Source organism: Haliotis rufescens, unplaced genomic scaffold (genome assembly GCF_023055435.1).
Source record: "Haliotis rufescens isolate VD_foot unplaced genomic scaffold, xgHalRufe1.0.p SCAF_4, whole genome shotgun sequence".
In the NCBI taxonomy this organism is placed as follows: Eukaryota; Metazoa; Mollusca; class Gastropoda; order Lepetellida; family Haliotidae; genus Haliotis; species Haliotis rufescens.
The window spans coordinates 47710569-47734493 of NW_025964112.1; the positions used below are offsets into that span (position 1 = coordinate 47710569).

Sequence of the window (23925 nt, forward strand, 5' to 3'; positions counted from 1 at the left end):
GGGTCCCGTTCCCCATAGTAAGCGTAGCACCCATACCTTAACACAGACTTGCTAAGATGACAACAAACAAACTAATAATATCAATTACATAACGGTTGTAGGTCTAATATTATTTCATAAAAAAGATTCAGCTTATAATTCACATGATATTAGGCATGCCTGACACATCCATGTTAAGGGATGCGCACACGCTACAGATATAATTCCAAATGTCTCTCCGTGTCATCCTGTAATTTAGATGACAAGAAGGTATGCCTGGCCAGCGCATCAATGAAATGTATATATGAGAAGTCATACGTGTAAAAGGTGAGGTCCAATGACAGGCCATGACATATACATACCCCATGGCATGTGTGGATTGCGATTACCTGGCTCTCATCCTTAAACGCAATTTGACAGCATCTCGATTTTCAGCCAATGAGAAGCCTCGACACAAGTGTCAGAGTCAATAAGCAACATGGCTGAAAACAGTAAAGGCGGAATATTAGCTAAGGCACAAAAACGACTTACTAGAACAAAAACAAAGGTGAGATTTTAGTTTTCAGAATGCATGCCCGATGTAAACTTCTTAGACGAGTATGTGTAGCGAATTTCATGTTTAAAAATGGATTCGATTTCGTGTAAATTCAATATGAATTTGACAGGTGGTGAGCGAAAGTTCCCAACTTTGCAGCCTGTGGGACCGCGCCGAACATTCGTAAACAAACGGACCATGTGGCGTTTGCGAAAGCTGTTCAAGGTTTTATGGTTTTTGAGTTTCCATTTAGTGTATGCAATCCCGAGTTTACCGTGTTTGATCCTAGTCGCTTCGCTCGATAATGGCGACGGGTAGGAATTTTCGCTTGAGAAAACACGACCCTGTGAAGACGGGTCATTTACTCGGAAAGGGGCGTGTCCTTTCTCAGCGTGGTCAACTTGAAGTGACTGCTAAGAGCCCGTCAAACTGCCATTTGGATCATCTACCTGGGCTTTCATCTTTCCACTCGTGGTATATTATTTTCTTTCCTCGATAGATGTGGAATTAGTGCGATGAATAGTTGAGTGCAGAAACTTTATGATACGCACACTGAACTTTAAAGTTGTTTTTATGTGATTTAATCCCCAACAATAGGTTAAATGGTAATGGTCAAGTTATGGGCAACACACCTGCCACCACCAATGAATGGTCTTTGTGTCCGTTGAGTTTCCAAGAATGCCACTGTTTATTAACAATTCAACATTCAAATTCCATTCATTCATTTATCATAAGCTTATATAACTAATCTGGATTATGCTGAATTATTGAACTCTTATTAGAGTCTTAACAAATGCTACCCAGAACACGGGCAGGTTGTTGCCGTTAGACTTTAATTGGAAGAAATGGACACAAGTTATGTCAACCCTAATTTTGGGTTGTATAATGAAGAAGACATTTGTATGACATTCTTGAAATAAGGATTAACAATGATTCAAGTCATATTAATTCTTTACAACCAGGCTCTGAAAAAAAATACAAGATGATGAAATTTGAATAATTATGACCCTTTTGATAATATGTGAAGATGTCTTTTAAAGCTTTACATTTTCTGTTACCGTTATGACCTAAGGTTTTTAGAAGCTGTTCATTACAAGTATGAGCTATTTTCTTTAAAATAATGAATATATCTGCCCTTGCGAGACCAGCGTATTCATGGATAGGTACAATATATTTTTGAATATTGTATCAATACATCTAATGGGAAGTGAAAAACTATATATTCATGACACCTTTTCAAAAATGTATTCACAAAGGAAGGAAGAATCATTTTCCCTTTAGACATGTATGAGTTATTTATGGAAGTTTGGTTTTGATTTCTATGTAGTCATACTGACAACCGGTTATGAAATAGGGAAGTGATTATTATGTCAATATCATTTCCTCCTCTTTCTGCCAAATCAGTCTGTTTGTCTTCAACTCATTACGTCATTGTACCCATATGATGTTTAGAAATACATAATTAAGTCTTTGCATGTCATTAATCTCTTATACATAATCTCAAAATGAAATATATTGATTGCTGTTAGAATTCAGACATAATAAATCAATTATTTCATTTGCATCACCATGTGTCTCGCTGACACCCTCCACCCCCTACCCCGCAAGGTGCGGGGTTCGATCCCCGGCCGCGTCATACCAAAAGACGTTAAAAGATTGTACTTGTTGTTAACCTGTCTGGTGCTCAGCATTAAGGGGCTGAGACAAGGACTGGTTGGTTGGAGTCAGTATACTGTGTCTGAGTGGGATGTTCATGTTAAACTGCGGCATGGTATCTCAGTGGGCTATCACTATAAATCGGCATCAGTCCGGACTAGTACAGGGAGTCACACACATGCACACACATGTGCATGCACCTCACTCAAATTATTTATGAAAAATAACATGCCTTCAGCCTCAGAATTTTATCTTCTTTTAATAAAAATATCATAATTATGTTATTATGACCCTCTTGAAACTCGCTTAATCCAGGTGAGCCAGTGAGGGAGTGGATATGTTTTTTTAGCAATATTCCAGCAATATCACGGCAGTGTCAAACACTGCATTTTCGCTTAGATTAGTCCCAAATAATTGGGAGGGGAATTATAATATCTGGATTATGTTTTATTTACCTAACAGTAACATTAATCACCTAAGTGTGTCCAAGATTAGAGGGGTCATGACAAACAGGATTTCATTGCAGCCTCAATTGTGCTACATCTTCTTGTTCCGGCTCTACATCTAACGGGCTCACATTACGCATATGATTCTATTTGTGTCATTGCTTACTTAGAAGTAAAAGTTCAAAATACTTTACATGCATGTACATGATGGCATGTGGGTGATGAAATGTGAGAGTGAAGTGGAGGAAGTATGCTGCAACATTTCTGTAAACAAACACACCAGCTCATTGAAACTGATCAATATCTAAGAGGACTCGGTACTAATAGGTCCAATGGTGAAAACGACATTGATTGAAAGACTATGCAATGAGTTAGTGTACAGTGTAAGACATTAAGGGGTCCTTATGTTGTGGAGTTTAGCTATTGAATTTGAATTGATGGACCCCCTAAGGTTACCATTAGGGTCTTGACAAGGACCCCTAGACTTTCATGCTTAGTTTTGAACATACAGTGTAGGGTTGGACCTCTGTATAATGTTGCAATATGAGGAAATGGGAAACTATATTATCAGTGATATGTATTGTATAATAATGTATTGCGACATACGCCATGATTACCCTGGTTCAAATTTGAAAACTTGTCTCAATTTATGTGCTTGTTTTAATATTCCTTATTCATAGTGTTGTAACTGCAGGATAATAATTGCTGTTAGAACTTTGTCCTTGCTACAAGAACCTCTTTGTAAATGAGTGAGCATTACTGCTATACAAAGCATCACTAATTTGGCAGCTAAAATGTTTTACAAAAAATATTTCCAAAGTGTTCAAAATAGAAGTAAACTTGTAGAAGCATGTTCACTTATTAGTGATCTCTTAAATCTATTGTGGGCTACAATACAAAAAATGAAAGAAAAAGTTTTTCTTTTCAATGACAAGATATAGTCTCTAAACTAATATCGTTTGACTTGCTTGTTTTTAAAAAAATGTTTTAGATTGTTTAAATGATTACTGAAATAAGTTTGAGAATGAAAAAAGAGCTGGGACAAAATATCTGAAAATATGTCATCGATCCCAATTGCATGTATCAATGCTCATGATTTCAATCACTGAATTGTCTGGTCCAAACTCGATTATTTACAGACCACCGTCATATAGCTGTAATATTGCTGAATGCAACATAAACAACAAACAACAGCATGTATTGTATACATGTATTAAGCTCCCTTCCACATACCATACATGCTCTAATATTTTGGACACGTCTTCCTGTCAGTGTTTTGTTGTATAGATTGTGTCTATTGTTTTAAACCTAACTTCTCTACTCTGTATGTAAAACATTTCATGGTGTACAGTCAACACATTCTTCCTCTCCTATTTTTAGACCGATGTGTTGCTTCATTGAGTCGAGAACGAACCCGAATATTGTCCCACACCTGTGCATCAATACTGCATTGTGGGTAGTTTCTATCAGCAACAGGTGTGCTTCAGTATCAAGTTGGCATAATTCTCCGTGACAAGGAATTATTGATCAATTTGACGGTTAATTAGCAGAACTGCAGCCATATTGTTTTTTTAATGATTCAAACAGTCTTTTTGTTTTGTTTTCATTCATTTTTAGAAATGTAGATTACAAGGTATTCATGTTTACTTCAGCATGTTCCGTGGAACTTTCATCTACATTTTGTGTTTTCTCTGATTATTCTGGTTTTCTTTTGCCACTGTACTGAAGCCTGCATGTCGTAAAACTGTTCGGCCTAGTAAGCACAGCTAATAATATTGTATATCTAATAACACAAAATCTACTGAAAATGATGTAAACAGTGATGTTCTGGCCAGTAGACTCCAGGGTTTGGGGCACAGACTGCCAATTATGGATGTAGGGTACCAGACAAGAATAATGAGTCTTATACACATACAAATTAAGAATGGTCTAAAAACTTGTACATTACAAGTCCTGTGGAATGCAAAAAAAACGTATGGCTGTTTGAATCATTGATATTACCCAAATTTGACATTGAATGTTGCATATAACATGTATCACTGACACTTATATTCTGGTGAGAAATACACACAAAGTTGGAAGTGTCAGTGGTCGATTTTCTGCAATAGTTCTTTGAATTCCTATCCAGAATAGGTAGAAGACTTCTGGTCATGTGCAGTGACAAAATTCATGTAAATTCTTGAAAGTCAAATGAAGTGTGCCAATAGTCGCCACCTTGGCAGCCCCTTGTTTAGGCCTTGCTCTCCCTCAAAATTTCTTTTTCTATTACCAGGAGTCCCTTGGACTCGAAAAATAGTTGCACCCAGTTAAATCCCCATAACTGTCCCTTAAGTCCTGTAACAAATTCTCGACCTCTAAATGATTTTCCTCCTGATGAATGTGGATTGTTTTAACTCACTTGCCCCAATTATTAAATCAAATTCTAGATTCATTTCTGTGAATTAACCATTTTTCAATTAATGCGGAAATGAATAAGATTCAATACATTTCATATACGTGTATATTATTCAGCAATGTAAACATCTAAACATGTTAAACCGAGACATAATATACTTGTCGTCGATCAATAATGGTGTCAGTATCATGTACATTTATCAGCTGTCATTGTGGAATGTCGGGTTATCTGTTTCATGTCTATTTCATGTCTATTTCATGTCTATTTCATGTCAATTTCATGACATGTATATATATATAGATATATACCACAGGGCTTACATAGTCTTTGTCTTATCAATGAGACTGACAATTGTCAATAAAAATGGATTTGAACTTCATGAAAGTAGTTCATTGATTTCCCTGATGCTGAGTCAGCAGTGTATGTTAATGAGATGTAGATAACATTATCATGATAGTTTCCAATGCATTTGGAAAATACATGATTCCTGTATCGATGTTTCGAGCGAAGTATGTTTTTACGTACATGGACACAACTGGTGTTTTGAAGGCAAGGATCTTAGTCAGGACACTTAACTGTTGGGGGATTATGACTCTCCTATTGTGGATAATTATGACTCTTACTGAAGACAGTTATGACTCTTCTACCATAGACAATTATGACTCTTACCTAGGACAATTATGACTCCCTTACTGTGGATAATTATGACTCTTGCTGAGGACAGTTATGACTCTCCTACCATAGAAAATTATTACTCTTACCTAGGACAATTATGACTCCCCTACTGTGGATAATTATGACTCTTGCTGAGGACAATTGTGACTCTCCTACTCTCCTACCATGGACAATTACATCTTCCCTAGGCAAGAGAGTTAACTGACTATGAAAGTCCTGTTTCCACCCTTGCCGAACTAGGCTGGTATTATGGAGTTACATTTTGGCTGGACTAACAAGTCTATGCATAATCCAATCAAAATCGCGCACCGAAATCGAAATCCGGTTTGTAAACTGTCAAGCAGATTTCGGTCGATTGCAGGATTTGCAAAGCATGTGCACCGCTAACTCGTTGTCAACAGTTATTTTCTAAATCTTTTCATGTTTTTAATCAAGGTGCTCACGTGATTTGATGCATTTCGCGATGTAAGACTCATTTTATCACAACATAGATCTTGATTATCGATCAGATCGTCTTGACTGGGCGCCGCCGTTTTGTTTGAAGCAAATGTAAGTGATACAAGAGGTGGAATCTGATTGGTCCATAGGAGAGGCATAGAAGGGACATAACTTGTAATAGCCACTGGTGGCGCTACAATCAAACCCAGGAATTCCAACCTAGTTTGGCAAGGGTGGAAACTGGACTTTTAAAGTGTTAACTCTCTAGCCTTGGGAGGGGCGGTCGGGTAGCCTAGTGGTTAAAGCGTTCGCTTGTCACGCCGAAGACCCAGGTTCGATTCCCGACATGGTCACAATGTGTGAAGCCCATTTCTAGTCTCCCCCGCCGTGATATTGCTGGAATATTGCTAAAAGCGGCGTTAAACCATACTCACTCACTCACACTCACTCTAGCCTCAGGAAGATGGGACAATTATGACTCTTAACTAGGTAAATTATGACTCTCTTAACGTGGACAATTATGACTCTTAACTAGGACAGTTGTCTCTCTCCTATTGTGGACAGTTATGACTCTCTACCTCAGATATTGAGTGGTATCCCGTTCACTACCCCCGAGTCTGTCCCTCCATGTTGGATATTGCACTCTGGTATGTATCTCAAGGGCAACATTGGTGTGATATCTTTATGGTACCAGTATGTCAAAATGATACGCCTATGAAAGAAGTTTTCCTTATTGCATGAATGAAAATTGTCTCAACAAAGGACCTTCAGATACGACCCAGGCATAAATTCATGTTCCTTTATATGACAATGTGATAGCTGAGATTAAACCCATGTGGACATTCTAGCGACGATGTGCTATTAGGTATCGGATCTACATATATTTATTCACTACTAGGTGTGTTTACAAACTGTATATATTTAATGTATCCTCACTTTAAAGACGTTAAGCATGAGCTTGAATTTCACATGAAGTAAACTGATCAAAAGTCCTGTTATCATAAGGATTTATATTGTTGGGTTGTTCTTGTAATTCATAAAAAATTTAAAGAAAAGAATACTTTTATCTTGAGTTTGTATGGAAAAGGATTGGCTTTTTCTTGTCAGTGAATGTTTATCATTGAAAGTATTTTTATCATTAATACCTTTCGGTAACCTGTGTTTTATTATGAGTATTATTATTATTAATTTAAATATATGGTTCCGAGAAGATCCGGGTTAGAATTGGTCATCAGCAACCCATGCTTGTCTTGAGAGGCGACTATGCTTGTCGTAAGAGGTGACTTACGTGATCGGGTGGTCAGGCTTGCTGACTTGATTGATGCATGTCATCATATGCTCATGATGTCAATCACTCGATTGTCTGATCCACTCGATTATTTCAGATTGCTTATAACAAACTATGGATATAACAAATGAAAATTATTCGTCCCTTTGAGTTAGTTATAATGAGTTAGTTTATGACAAACACGCTTATAAAGAACTGAGGGATATAACAAACTGTTTTTTGGCCCCATCCATTTGTTGTATTCATGCTGTATATGTGCTTATAACGAACTATGGTTATTACGAACTGCATTTAGTGGTCCCTTTAAGTTCGTTGTAACCATAGTTTACTGTAGTTGGAATATTGCTGATTGCAGCGTTTAACAACAAACAAATAAAAGTAAACATGTTTGAAAGATTTAATGGAGCATTATGAACTGAGGATATATTGTGTTCAAGAATGAACAGCTCTACCATGCTATGAACAGCTCTACCATGCTATGAACAGCTCTACCATGCTATGAACAGCTCTACCATGCTATTAACAGTGGGAACGTGGATACTGTGAACAGCTGGACGGTTTCAATAAAAATGCTCATAAAAATTATACTGGCTTAATGAAATGCTCCATAGCAATGCAAACATTGATATTTCAGCTGAGTTATTGCCGAGGGGCTTCAGTCGATTGTGAGTCACATGACTGCTGAACCTCTACCAATTTCAGTTGGAAGCTCTATAATTACTCGATACTGTGTTCGTAAGTCATCAAGAAGTTCTGTCAAATCCATATATTATGACTCAATGAAGCACCAGAGCATTGTACGCAGAATTTATTTTACGATCTAACCATTTATTTTGAAAAATCACTATTCGAATATGAAGATAAGATCTTAATTTAATACATGAATAATAACTGTACTATTTATTGTATTCATGTTAGTTATGATGAATGAATTGTGATTTTTTTTTATAAATATACAGCCAGTCATGAAAAGTAAGGCGTGTTTGCAGGAATACCTGACCGCCCCACTTTGATTGTGAGTGATACTTTTTCAATACAATTGCAATAGTTGAAATAGCTCTAATAGTCACCCTTTGTTGTATATTTTATGACATGCTTTAAACATCAGTAATGTACTGCTCAACTTGGGATACTGTGATCTTTATGTAATTACAAAACTCCAAACAGGTTTAAAAGCTTATAGAATGTACATGTATGTTTATTTATCTAAGTAGGGGTTTGTATGTAGGGATTGTCGGGAAAGGGGAGCTTTAAGCTTACAGTTGCTTTTTCTCTTTAATCAGGTATTTATCTAGGATCCCAAACTACGTAGCCTACGTAGTTCAAAATTAGGATTTTGAAAAAGTTATTTTCTTAATTTCAGAAGTATTTTAACTCGAGGCTTCTTCTTTGTTGCTAATGTTATCACTGAAATACAAGTCACCTGGACGTAGCCATCACGTTAGTGATCGCAACTGTTTGAACATGAATTGGGAAATGTTGCGCTCCTATTGGGAAGTTTAGGAGACATTTGCTGCAGACTTAAGGCTGAATATCGGTGTCTGAACAGGTACAGTATTGGGCCCATTCCATAAAGTGATCTTAGCGCTAAGATGTTCGTCTCTCCCATTCATTAACATAGATTTATGACAGTCTTAAAGCTACGATCGCTTTGTGGAATGAGCCAAGGATTTGTCTATTCAGATTGACACAGAAAACAAATGAAGTCGCTTCTGGTGGGCGATCAGTGGAGAAAATAATTGCACTTTTAAAGTATATAAACAAAATAAATTGTATGTTAAAAATACTTTAAAAATTAAAGAAATAAATCCAGTGAAGTTCTAGTCCTCCTGGAAGATTCAAACATATGCAAGCTACAGAGCAAATAGATCTTCTTTGCATCACTGATGTGTAAAAAGGTAGCCCTGTTTGTTCAACACAGTGATGCAGTCTTCAAACACCAGAATGCAAGATAAAAGCAAGACTATAGGTCACATTCTCGATGTTTTCTGTTTCTGCAAACATTCAACACTAATGCCATTTCAAGTTATGTTGTTTTTTTTAAATCATTTTCTTTCATAGAAGCTAAAGGTCTCTTTATTCAATGTTACGTTTGTTGTTTTTTAATTTTTTTAGTCTGTTTATTCAAAGTTATGTTTTTTATTTTTTTATTTTCTTTCATAGAAGCTAAAGGTCTGTTTAGGATGTGGTTAAGAAATACTCTCTAAGCAGCTTAACATTCCTCAAAATAATACTGTAACCTTCTGAAAATCCTTGATAATGGTTCATATTTTTTAGAAAGATCAAACAGCTGTCCTCAATTATCAGAGTCAATAACTGGCCATTGTGATGTCAGTTGAACAAGCTATCCCATCAGATTGTTAAGATATATGCATTTGTGATGGGCAAAATCACACATCATATTTCCATCTAAATTGCTATTTCATGCTGTGATGCTGTTTAGGTACATTCTTAAGAGATTATGAATGCTCCGTGTTGACACACTTATGCTTTGCAGTCTCACTTCAAACATGGATATAATTTCTGTTATCACATCACCAGATGAGACACTTCAATACAATCTGTTTTAAAACAGTTTTGAAGTATAATAGAAATTTCTATGTACTCTCTCTTTCACGAGTCCCCACAGAGAATATCTGATCAATAGAGTCAGTGCATCACGTAGCGGGTTTATTTCTGTTGTCTCTGCATGGGTGATAATCTGGAGAATATCTCCGTCATTACTCATTGCAATTAGGGAATGGACACGTGTGTATTTCACACAATTCTCCCAGCAATTCCATGTTAATTGTGTGCAGACACTTACATAGGGGGTCACTTCACACTGCAACTGACTGACAGCTCTCTTGTGTCTCAGTCGGGGCCATTACCAGTTGGTTCTTCTAGAATTTCAAGACTTTTTATGACAGAACTTCATTATGTGATTGCAATATTTTAGATGTCTTTTTTTTGTTTGATTTATTTTTGTTTTAGATGTGTGCGGATTTCAAATTAATAATCATAATGTCTTATTGATTGATTGTTTCCTGTTTTACAGTGTCTTTACATTTATTTTTATTTTGGAAGAAAGCTGAAATAAATGTTTTAGCAAATAAAAGGAATTTATAAAATATTATTTCAACAATTCAACAGTTTGTTTATTATTGTGTATTACATTTGCAACCATTTGGGAGGCAGGTAAAAAAATGAGTAATTACTCTGATCTGTCTGTACAAAACAAGAAATGATAATTAAAGGTTGTAACAAAATAATACAAGTATTTTATGAGTTATAAGTGTAAGTATTTCAGTGTTCGAATATAAGGAGGGGCGGTCGGGTAGCCTAGTGGTTAAAGCGTTCGCTCGTCACACCGAAGACCCGGGTTCGATTCCCGACATGGGTACAATGTGTGAAGCCCATTTTTGTGTCCCCCGCCGTGATATTGCTGGAATATTGTTAAAAGCGGCATAAAACCAAACTCACTTACTCACTCGAATATAAGGGGGTCCTTTGGGGTCTTTTTCTGTGGTATTTGAAACTTAGGACACCCTAAATTTTCAACCTTGAACCGTCAAGGGTCTCTTGACTTTCATGCTTAATTTTGAACATTTAAGATGATAAACATATCTCATTAGGAGTGTTGTTAGAATAGCCAAGCACTAAGACATGTAAGGGGTGATTGAATTGGATCTGATGGTCTGAGGTTCAGGGCCATTTTTGTTTGCATGTCATGTGACATTGCTCATAATATCAGTCACCAGTTTGTCAAGGCCAGAACTGATTATTTATAGGCAGCTGTGATATAACTGGATTGTTGCTGACTTCAGAATAAGACTACAAACAAACCAAGGCTGAATTGAATGATAAGTTTGTCTGTTTGCTGTTTAAAAACGCACTCAGCAATATTCCAGCTATATGACAGCGATCTGTAAATAATCGAGTCTGGACCAGACAATCCAGTGATTGACAACATGAGCATCAATCTATGTAATTGGGATACAATGACATGCATCAACTAAGTCATTGAGCCTGACCACCCGATCCCATTAGGCGCCTCAAGTTTAGATAAGCCAACTGTCTTTTCTAAGGCAACATGTTTTTCTTATTTATATATCTATATTTATGATTTAAATTAAAAATCATTTTCAGAGAGACTTGTGCAGGTCCAATCTCTACTTTGAAGGATTTGAATGTTTATGGTTAATCAAATAGAACTTATATCACTAACGACCGCTTCCGTGGTCTAGTGGTAGAGCGGAAGGTCTGGGGTTCCATCACTGGCCGCGTCATACCAAAAGATGTAACAGATGGTACTTGTTGTTACCCTGTCTGTCGCTCGGCATTAAGGGGCTAAAACAAGGACTGGTCGGCTCTGAGTTAGTATACTGTGTCTGAGAGGGGTATTCATGTTAAAATGCACTGTATCTCAGTGGGCTAGAACTATTAATCAGCATGAGTCCGGACTAGTACAAGCAGCCACACACGCACACATTTCATGCACGTCGCTATATAAGTGCAATAATCTTGGACATGTTGGAGGCGATGTTAAACCCCATTTCACCTCACCTTTTGTCACAAGTTAGGACTATTTGTTCACCCTCACCCTATAACACTAACATTTATGATTTAGAAATGTACAAGTCACCCCATCAGTTCCTCTCGCGTCACACCCATCCCATGCACTTCCCCACCCACTCACCTATTTCACCCTGTCCCCATCAACACAACAAGCTGATCCTGTGTAATACCTGATCTGAATTCCCCTGCTGTCTGTTGACATAGATGTCTGTATGTTGTATGTAAGTATGACCTAAATATGCAATGTGAGTCATACAGGCATTAACATAGCTACATAATGAACTCGCTTGGGTTCAACATTTCAATTAACCATTTGGCTTTTTTAGGTCAGTGTCAAATATGGCCTTGTTAGCAAATAGTATGGATAATGTGATAATAGAGTTGGATGGTTGATGGGACAGACTGTTTGTAGACAATTTACATGCTTACTCTACATTGTGTAATGTTTTGTCACCTGTTTCTAATATAAGGTAATATGTTGGAATAAAATATACTGGGACATTTAATGTGATTTTAATAACATATGCAGAACTGTATGTCTTCAGTGTCAATATCATCAAATCTGTGGATAATAAGTATGCAGATAGGTTAGATTTCCTGTGAGTCATTATTTGTGTGTATTGTTGTCAATGTCAGTAGGCATTTTATCTATATCATGTCCACTGGTGTATATTGCTGTCAATGTCAGTAGGCATTATATCTATATCATGTCCACTGGTGTATATTGCTGTCAATGTCAGTAGGCATTATATCTTTATCATGTCCACTGGTGTATATTGCTGTCAGTGTCTGTAGGCATTTGTATTTATATCATGTTGTTATCAAGTCCACTGGTGTGTATTGATGTTAGGGCTGCAACGATACACCTAGGTCACGATACGATATGTATCTCGATACTTACATCACGATTCGATACGTATCTCGATACGCTACGATACACATAGTGACAACGAAGACAAGAGATAAATGAATTAAACTTAGTTTATTAAAATGAAAAATTAAATGAAAGTGATGAATGTTCATGAGTCATAAAATATATACTGTAATGAGTATTTGAACTTAATGAATCATTTGCCATTTCCATGTAATGGCTAGCAAACACAAAAGTAACAGTCCTACATATTTGTGAGTTGTGACTAGATGGTAGATTCTAGGAGTAGATACTAAATGTACCAGTGTCCAGTAACTAATGATTTGCCATTTTCGTGAATAAAGGCAAAAAACCCAATTAAAAACAATAATAGCAACAGCCATGTTATACACCATTTGCAAGGTCCAATCCTAGTGTTTATAAATATGAAAGTTATGTTTATCACATTATTTAATTAATACATTTACAACTTAATTAAATCCGTTGTAAATAAAAAAAATGTAAGCTAACACATTCATAATGTCCAGATTAAAGACCAAGGAAGCGAAAATTTGACGATTTGGGGCAAATTAAAGATTTCAAAAGATCTACTTTCCGTATTCGACGTAATAAGCGCCCCGCTCTAATAAGCGCCCACGGCGATATTTGCTAATATTTGCACCCCTTCCGATTGTTCAGTGTACACAAGACTTATTTATTCGCGTATAATACGTGTGCTATATGCATCCTTGATAATAGAAATTAAATTCTGGAAAAATATATCTGTCGCATATAAACATTTCAGGCTGTCAGCATAAACCACGAAATTTACGATCTTTCAACTCTGTTGTTTTTCACCAAAACAATATTCTAATAAGAGCCCCCTTTTTCTAATTTTAAGAGCGCCCTGGGCGCTTATTATGTCGAATACGGTATTTCTTTTTTATTTTCATTGTATACGTAATTGGAAAATTATTTTAAAAGAATTATAATAGAATCTGTTTTCACTCATTTCCAGATAACAGCGGCTGTCCGCTCAGTAACATGGAGAAATACCTCCGTTTTCGAAAGCTTCGTATGAATAACACGTTTGTCGAAGACTGACATATGACACATCGCTAGAAAGCTTGTTTTTTCATCTACATGCTTTCTTGCCGAAATCTGCTAAAAGGTTCATGATTGGTCAAATTTGAGCACGTGACCTGAGACAGGCAATCAAATCCTCGTGTACGATGAATTTCAGATTTTTACGAAATATTTTGGTTAAATCGTGTTATTCTGAACGTTTTAAGCAGGAAATCGCGATCTATATTAAAAATATGGAGCTTCGTGGATGTTTCATGCTAGGTTACAAGCTGTGACAAAGATTTTTCATGCATATATTTTGGCATTGAACATCGTGTCCGAGCCGAGAATTCGAGGCGACGAAAGCCAAGATGTCATTTGACTTACATTACACGCGATCGCACGAAAAGATGGAAATAATAACTTAGCTGTAAGTTTGACCACTTTTATATATATTTTGTTGATTTTATTTATCACTTTGTATATATATTTAAAGATTTGCTTGAAACGTCTTTGTTTTGCTCTTTGACATGTTCGATGTGGACCCGTTGTCGAAGTGTGTGTCCTGAGAATTATATTTTCAATAACATTGCGGGAAAAAGTGAATAACTTTTTAATCTATCGATAAAAAAATGATTGATAAATTGAAATAGAATACGTATTTCAGACATTGTGAGATGTGATAGATTTAATAAATGAATGGTATGACAGGTAGGTCCATAAAAATATATACTATTTTGACGTGACTAATACTTCTTGGCCGGTTTACCGGCCTGCGGTGTTGAGAGAGTTAAAACACATTTAAAACGTATCTGTGATAAAAGTTTATTTACAAAAAAAAGACGTACGTATATACGTCTTTAAAAAACGTATCGTGAAAAATCGAGATACAGCCCCTCACAAATCGCACACCATATCGTATGGAGTGAATCGCGATGCATCGGTGTCCCGGGATATCGTTTCAGCCCTAATTGATGTCTATGTCAGTAGGCATTTTATCTATAACATGTCCACTGGTGTATATTGCTGTCAATGTCAGTAGGCATTTTATCTGTAACATGTCCACTGTTGTATATTGCTGTCAATGTCAGTAGGCATTATATCTATATCATGTCCACTGTTGTATATTGCTGTCAATGTCAGTAGGCATTTTATCTAAAGCATGTCCACTGTTGTATATTGATGTCTATGTCAGTAGGCATTTTATCTATAACATGTCCACTGGTGTATATTGCTGTCAATGTCAGTAGGCATTTTATCTGTAACATGTCCACTGTTGTATATTGCTGTCAATGTCAGTAGGCATTTTATCTGTAACATGTCCACTGTTGTATATTGCTGTCAATGTCAGTAGGCATTATATCTATATCATGTCCACTGGTGTGTATTGCTGTCAGTGTCAGTAGGCATTACATGTATATCATGTCCACTGGTGTATATTGCTGTCAATGTCAGTAGGCATTATATCTAAAATCATGTCCTCTAGCATATATTGCTGTCAGTGTCAGTAGGCATTATATCTATATCATGTCCACTGGTGTCTATTGCTGTCAGTGTCAGTATCTGTTTCATCTATATCATGTCTACATCACATGCACTGGTGTATATTGCTGTCAGTGTCAGTATTATGTCTATGTATCAATGTAAAATATCAGGTTAATATCATGTTAATATCATGTCCCTATCAGCACCCTCAGCTGGTCATATTCCCTGCTGTTAAACTGCCTTTGTGTGGTAATTAAGTCTTACATCACACTGAGATAACTGATATAATCAATGCTTACATCAGCATTACATTACTGTTATTTGTGCGGCATTGTGCACCGACATCTTATAAATGCAATCAATGGTGACTGTGCATTGACCTAGTGTGAATTTAAAAAAACATCACATAAAATGATCATATCCAATAGATGTTTTGAAAAAGTGAAAATATATAGGATTGTCTTTCATAATCAAGGAGAGCAGAGCTAAATATGTTTATTGATATGACAGACAGGGCTGAGAATGTTAGAGATTATACACAAACTTGCCACTGGCATTATTATCAGTAGATTGTTACTAAAAATGAAAGCTATTTTTAACTGTTTTGTGGAAATTTTACATGACTCTGATTTTGTACAAATATCAAGTCGCAGATTGATATGACTTAATGTCATACAAAATAAGTGACAGTTATGTGGGTAAATTTTGTTTAGGATTTGCTGTACTGGGTGGCATAAACATGATATTTTCTTTCACCTGACCATGTGAACATCCAACAAAATGGTGAACAATGCTGTCAAAAATGTGCAGGATGTATGGGTTTTATTCAGGTTCATAACAAACAACGGATGAAGGAAGGCAAGCAATATATTGTGGTACGTATCACAATACATGAGTCATTATTGCGATAAAGTGAAATACCCCTCACTACCTATGAGACCCGTGAAGATCAGGGGTAGAATAGGTATTCAGCAACCCATGCTTGCTGTAAACAGTAAAAGGTTGTCGTAAGAGGCGACTAACGGGATCGTTTTTTTGTAGATATGTATTTTTAAAAAAAGATAACTTTATTTCTGGGACTTCATGTCAGTCTAAGAGATTGTGTCTAAAGACATAGAAAAACCAATGATGCAGTGACAAGTTGAACTTTTAGTTTCAAAAAGCACGAAATAACAAATTCTGTTTTCATTGGTCATGACATTATAAACTCTCTGAACTTGACACACCAGGAATATTACAATAGGTGGAGACTTGACACGAAAGGCAATGCCTGGTGAGAAACATGATCCACCTAGCATATGATAGCGACTCCAGTGTGCTGCAGGTATTGTGTGGCCCAGGAATGTCAATGCTTGGTGGCCCCTTATATTTGGCCAGTGTGAAATATGATGAGGACCCTAGGGATAGGTGATGAAGTGAGGCAGAAAATCCTTAGGTACACAAGCAATCAAAGTGTGCCCAAAGATTCAGGCCTCCTCCTATTCATGCATAGGGTTTGGGTGGAGAAAGAATGTGATGAAAGGGATGGCTCTATTGAGATTGACAAAGAATTGTGGCCATGACTTTGATATAAGACTGAAAGCTCACTTGTGTGTGGAGTTATGTCCCTTGCCTACCAGGATCTGCTGATTTTGATTTATCTTCCCTTGTGTGTAATGTAGGGATGTCAATGTATACCACTCAAAACAAGTAAGGACCTCCCTATTCTTTCATATAACTATTGTTAATCTGTCATGCCAACTTTCTTGAGTAGAATGTATATCGATTTATAATTATGAATATTGATACAAAATGAATAATTCTATCGCACAAAAATATTTGCATTTGTTAAGATTAACATAGTTAAGATAAACAATGAAAAGCAGAAAATTCAGTTTTAGACATTGAATGGACCATCCTCATATGCGATATCAACATTATGTACAGCCTCTTTAAGGATGTAAATATAATGTACAAGCTTTAATACTATTTAGCCGTCTTTTATTAATGATGACTCCCTGAATAGAATCCAAAGTCCATTTTATGAACCGGGGGCGTTAGGTGTGGTATTTCCTGCATATTCTAACAATCCTCACGTCTATTATCTGTTCCTTTTCTGCTAATAACAATTGTCATATCTCTTCCACTTTTGGATGCGATCATTCAGCCATCACGTTTATCTCTGGGGAACAACTCACAAGACACTTCCCTCTAAATAATAATGTTGTCTAATAAATAAAGGTCATCAAGTGGCAATTGTATATGTTCGAATCTCCAGAAATGACGTCATGGGCTATCTTTTATTTTGGGATAAAACTCCATTTTAGGCAAAGTCGTGAATTAACATTGTTTATTGTCCAGGAACAAGTTGACTAATTTTGATATTTACACCCCTGGTTTATGCTTATCTTCTTATGAAAATCGGTGGTTTAACTGAATTGCCACCCACTGATCAAGGGTTCAAGTACATGATTATGATGAAACTCAGTCACTCACTTCTTCACTCCAAACAGACCCTCCCTCACTCACTGCTAATAGAACCTTGGGGATTACAGGTAAACAATATTGGTCCCCAGCAACCCATGCTGGTCGTAAGAGCTTGATAACGGGATCAGGTTGTCAGACTCTGTGACTTTGTTGATTTCATGTCATCGATCCCAATTGCATGGATTGATGCTCATGTTATCAGTCACTGGATAGTCTGGTTCAGACTTGATTATGGACAGATTGCCATCATATAGCCTGAGTATTGCTGAGTGTGGAGTTGAACATCAAACGAACTAACAGTCACCACTACCAACCAGGTCAATCTGGAAATAACTGGTGACGAGAAATCAAAGTCCAAATTTACTAGGACACTAATCCAACAGACAAGCTAGGGTCCTGTAAACTGGACAGGAGCATTCAAGCAGGTAAACCCCTTTATTGTTGTGTGATCTGTACAAGATAAGGATGTCAAGATTGTTTCTCTAACATCAGACTTGAGGCCTGACCAGGTTGGTCTTTGGTCATGGCAGAATAAACTCCATTGAGACCTGCTGACCATGGCTTCATCTCATGAGCATCCTGACGAGGTTAACAATTCATTTCAAGGTAGAATGGTCACCATATGGCCATTGACTGGGACACAGGTCCTTGTGTCCGACTGATATCAATGGCAGCTATAGTAGGGGGTATTTTCACACATCCTGGCTCAATAACAAATAATACAAAGGGCTTTTTGCAAACATTTGCATAGAAGTGTCTTGTTCAAATTATTTTGTACAAAGTGACAGTATCTTTTGTCACACTCCGTGGTCTAGTGGTAGAGCGTCTGCCCGGACGGAGAGTTTGGGGTTCAATCCCCGGCCGCCTCATACCAAAAGACATTAAAAGATGGTACTTGTTGTTACCCTGTCTGGTGTAGGCATTAAGGGGCTAAAACAAGGACTTGTTGGCTCAGAGTCAGTTTACTGTGTCTGAGTGGGGTATTGATGTTAAGACTGAGGCATGGTATCTCAGTTGGCTAGCACGATAAATCGGCATCAGTCCGGACTAGTACAAGCAGCCACACACACACACACACACTCACACGTGCACCCATTTTCACTTCACCTTTTGTCACAATTTAGGCAAAAGGACTATTTGACTATTTGTTCTCTGAATTGGCTCAAATAATAAGTACAAACCAGCACGCTGATACAAATAGGAATTCTCTTCCAAAACCTCGTCAAGCCAGATATAAACAACAAACACACAATGTGGCTTCCCCTGTGGCGTAGCTGAGGCATTTACTCTGCATTGAAATATTTAAAAAAAATAAAAAATAAAATATTTTTTTTACAAACACCAGTGGCGTCATCCATATGATTTCAGAACCCACGCCAGTCACCGACACTGTAACATCTGACTGTAAGATACATGCATGTACCAGGTACCATCCATGCTTTGTGGTTCAGAACCATACTCGTCACTGTGATGACATCTGTCTTGCAGCAAGACTGCCAACACCTGACAACAGAAAATGTTTATAACCATAACGCACAGGACATAAACATAAAATAAACAGACCGCACTGTAACGGCGACACCACAGGAGAAACTAAACTACCTGGGCTTTACGATTCCTATACATACCCCTCACGGTTGCGCCCTCTACCGTGAATAACCTCCCTTTATATCTGGCTTTACCTTCAAGAGAAATCAATTTCAGTCTAATTCACTCTGTTCAACCGAATGAAATTTCATATATCTGCCCACCTCAAGGATACCTTTAACAAGGGGCAGATAACTTTTGGCAAGCAAATGTGTTCTAACCTCTGTCCCTACAGCGATTTTCTTTGTTCTTAGGTTCTTAGGAACAATAACGTTATGTGAGGCGATCTGTTTGGAAATGAGGCATTTCAACGAAAGTCTAATAATTAAGATATTATGGCCTAACAGTCTGTGACGTTATTCCCAATTGCAAACTCCCAACTTTCTGCCAAGCTGGCCATAATTAGCTCCACTTAGGCAAGACTGCTAAGATACACTAAACCTGTTAGACATGTTGAAAGTTTTGCTTGTCAGAAGTTAAAATGTTTATATCCTGCGTCTGAGTGATAATAACAGGAAGTGGGATGGAGTGAAATGTCTGTGATAATTTTCACTTCCTAGGCCAGATTATGTCATAGGTGAAGGCTTGGCCATTTCTGGGTTGTTGCCAACTTATCTGAACACACGAGATGTTGACAAAACCATCCTAGTTGATTCGAGTGCATATGTTTCATGCAAGTTTCTTACAGGATTCAAATGAGAGACTTAGTATATTGGAAGTTTATTTGCAAAATATAATTCATGTCAAAATTGAAAAGTTAAGTTTGACATTCATTTGAGATTTTTTTACTTAATTCAATGAGAAATTTAAGTCACAATTTTTGAATATTATTTAAACATTGGAAAAAATATTTATGATTTCCATGAATGAATTCCTCTTGTAATGTAAAAGTTCTCATTGGTTTAAATGATAGCTACTGTTATTGATGTCAATAGGTCCTGTCTACTAAGAGTGAGTAAGTGAGTGAGTAGAATATACATTAGAATACTATTTCCTTGCCATGAGGTTCCATTCCCCACATGGGTACAATGTGTGACGCCCATTTCTGGTGTCCCCTGCCGTGATATTGCTGGAATATTGCTAAAAGCGGCGTAAAACCATATTCACTCACTCATTCTTCGCTATGTCACTGTATAGCACATCTCTGTCCCTGCCTTATGTCCCAAGTAGGCCTCACTAAATGAAAACAGGAGTGCAAGAATACATTTAGTTTGTGTAGGTCAAAGAGCCTTCAGGAGATAACATATCATCCGTTTACATATATATATTACAGGGTTGGGAATGAGCTTAAGAACCTGCAGTACTGTCGACGCCAGCGTGTGCTCAATGCTCCTACGGCTGTTCCTTCCTCAACCAGGAACTGACTACTCCCCATTGTCTATACTTCATCTGTCATAGTTACAGTTATTAACAAAGTGTCACGTATCTTGGTTGTTTGTTGCAATATGCCTCCTTGTGCTTGTCTATCATTTTCTCTGTATCAATATTTACATAAACCAACCAATATTTTGTTACAAATGCTATATTTGGGATAACACTTTCTTAGTAAAGTACAGATTTCTAGTACTTTTTTGGGGTTGAGTCCCATCCGGGATTTGAACCCACACCTGCCAGGGTGAGGCACCTAATCCCCAGCACATAGAGTCGGCGATCCAACTCACTCAGCCACCGAGACTTCCACAAAAATGAAAGTCCGACAACTGGTAGTCTAGATCACGTACTTTAAGTACCCCCCTGACAAGTGTAAATTGGCACGGCTCCCATGGCCGATAGCTATGAATACACAATGCCATTTAGAAAGTGGTCAAATGTAACAAATGCTATATTTGGGATAACAATATTTTGTTGACCATGATAAGTGTCTGAAATATATTTGTTCATCCAGTGCTTCAAAATGTACAGTAAGTGGGTTTTTGCTTTCCTGTGAACATTTCGGGGGTAAATCCCAAAGATATTTTTTTCCAATGTGTTCGAGAAGAAATTATTAAAAAAATTATCCCTGTTCCACCCACCTCAGTGCTTATGTCAGATTAGAAATTAAATTGGAATAGCCATGCCTCAAAGTTGCTACTAAAACGGTTGCCAATGCACCTATATTTCAGATGTCTACTATCGAATATTCAGAGGTCTCCAAATGACCACTGTGAAAAATATCTTCTGGGGTCCGATTTTTTTATGTTGTTTATCGTTTGTTGTTTTTATTGTAATGGAACCAGCATTAGAAATTGGCACTATTCCTGTAGTCCTTACCAAACTACCCAATAGTAAAGGTATCCTAAGGACTAGTAGAAATTGGCCCATTTTAAGGGGTTTGCTATATGTTATCATTATAAGGACTAGTGGACGAAAACTGCTAGTTTCTAACCCTGGGAACCCGTATACACACCTCAACATCTGTGTCAATGAACATTTCCATAGGTCCATGAAGAGCTGTGAGGATTTGGTTACGCTAAATAATTTGACTCTGTGCACTACTTCGAGATTAAGAACTTCTGACATGCGTAGACCATTCCTTTTTACTTGACTACTTCATGTCAAAGTATTTTTCCATCTTCGCACAGCAAAAAATATTGTACTACAGACAGTTGTGAGTGAAAATGATGACAGTTACATTGGAAGTAATAATAGTGACAGAGCTCCAGATAAAATACCCACAACACCAAAAGCTTATCTGGAGCTCAGAGTGATGGTTGATATGATTCTCAGCTGATGGACACAAATAAAGACGAGGAGAAACTGTCCATGCATGGTTGCTGTGAAAAGAAACTTAAAGAAAGAATGGCTAATAAAGTATGTGTGGATAATATACGATTCCAAGAATATTGATATGACAATATTGGCTTGACTTTAGATTTTGCCAGTGGCTACTGTGAAAAAGGTTTTTGCAGCAATATGCTACTTGGCAAAAAATAAAACTTCCTAGCCTGACAGTTGGACTTAACTCCCTTGATCCGCATGACTTGAGAGCCAGTTAAGGTGCAATAAGATTTCTTTCATTTTTTTCCCACTAGTGGAATTGATTCACATTGCAAAACAGGCTTTCAGGGCCAAGTAACTCTAGAATGAGTAATTTGGGTTGTAGAATTGAATGGTCAGATGGGGGGTTCTAATACACACATAGTATTTATAGGACCTTAGCATGGTTGACAAGCCACAGACAGGCAGTAAAACTACAGGTGTTGAAGATAGCTTCAACTCGGATTACAGTATCAGGTTTTGTGATCACCTCAGTCTGAAGGGATATTGTCAAAATGTGAAGAATTTCAAGTTGATGTGTAAACCTTGCATGACTGTTGTGTCCCCAAACACTCCTGTTCAGCCTTGCATGAGGTGTCACTCTACTCCTTGCTTGGCCTAAATGGATATTGTTGCCTGGGTTCACATTGTTGACACACGGTATTACCTTCAGCTCCTTGTCATTGCTCATGTTTATTTGTTTACTCCCATAAACACGATTGTGTTAATATTAGATTGTATTTACTGAAGAGATTTGAGTGTTTGCATTTGGAGTTATCTGATTTGAACTGAAGATATGTCAAGTGTTATATTTCACTTCATTTATATTGACACATTGGAAGCTAAGGAAACTTGAAAATGTGACAAATGAGAATTATATTCTCAACGCCAAAAGAAACGTGAATACCATACATGTTGGTTAATATATGAAGAATTACTCATATTCAAGAGATATTAGATTGGTTCGATGCCTAAACGAACATACTGGTATGTTGTGTGAACCGAGATGCACCATTTGTCTCGTGCAGGATTAGCGTGTAAAGTTTGGAAACCACGTGCAGCATATCGTGATAATAAAGACACGCTGTGGTAACACTTGACTGATTGTTAGTTTTGTGGCACACTTTGGAAACATCTCTTTTTAACAAACATACAGTAAACTGCGATAAAAACGACCTCAAAGGGACCACTGATTTTAGTTCGATATATCCATAATTCGTTATAAGAATATTTACAGCATATATACATCAAATGGCTGGGACCAAAAATATGTTTGTTATATCCGACAGTTCATTATAAGCATGTTCATTTTAAATGTAGTTTACTGTACTTCTGCATAAGTTTTCTGCGGTTTGCGTTTCTTTTTGCCATGAGTATATTAAAGTTTGAACAAATTCTGAGAAGCGAATTTCCATTTCCTTATGTCTTACGATACAGGGAGTCTACTTATCTTCCTCCTTCCTGTGGCATTTTCATATACTGTATTCGTCGTACTAAGTGCCCAGGGCGCTTTCAAAATTAGAAATAGGGGGCCCTTATTAGAACAAAATTTGGGTGAAAAAACAAAACAGAGTTGAAAGATCATAAATTTCGTGGTTTTTGTTTGTATTATACACGACAGATATATTTTTCCAGAATTTAATTGCCCGTAATCGGAAGGGGTGCTAATTGGGATTGTTCATTAGCCAATATATTAGCAAATATCGGCTTTGGCGCTTATTAGAGCGGGGCGCTTATTACCCCGAATACGGTATATGACGCAGGTTT

The 23925-nt window shown here is 37.1% G+C and overlaps 1 protein-coding gene across 2 annotated transcripts in view; it reads left to right on the forward strand.

Moving 5' to 3' along the window:
• Positions 1-448: 448 nt before the first annotated feature.
• LOC124151821 (myc box-dependent-interacting protein 1-like) overlaps positions 449-23925 on the forward strand; it is a 75654-nt gene continuing 52177 nt past the window's right edge. For both annotated transcript variants that reach the window (XM_048382634.1, XM_048382636.1), the window contains exon 1: positions 449-526. In XM_048382634.1, the coding sequence (XP_048238591.1) occupies positions 458-526 (69 nt within the window). In that variant the 5' untranslated portion in view covers positions 449-457. The remainder of the gene's footprint in view (positions 527-23925) is intronic.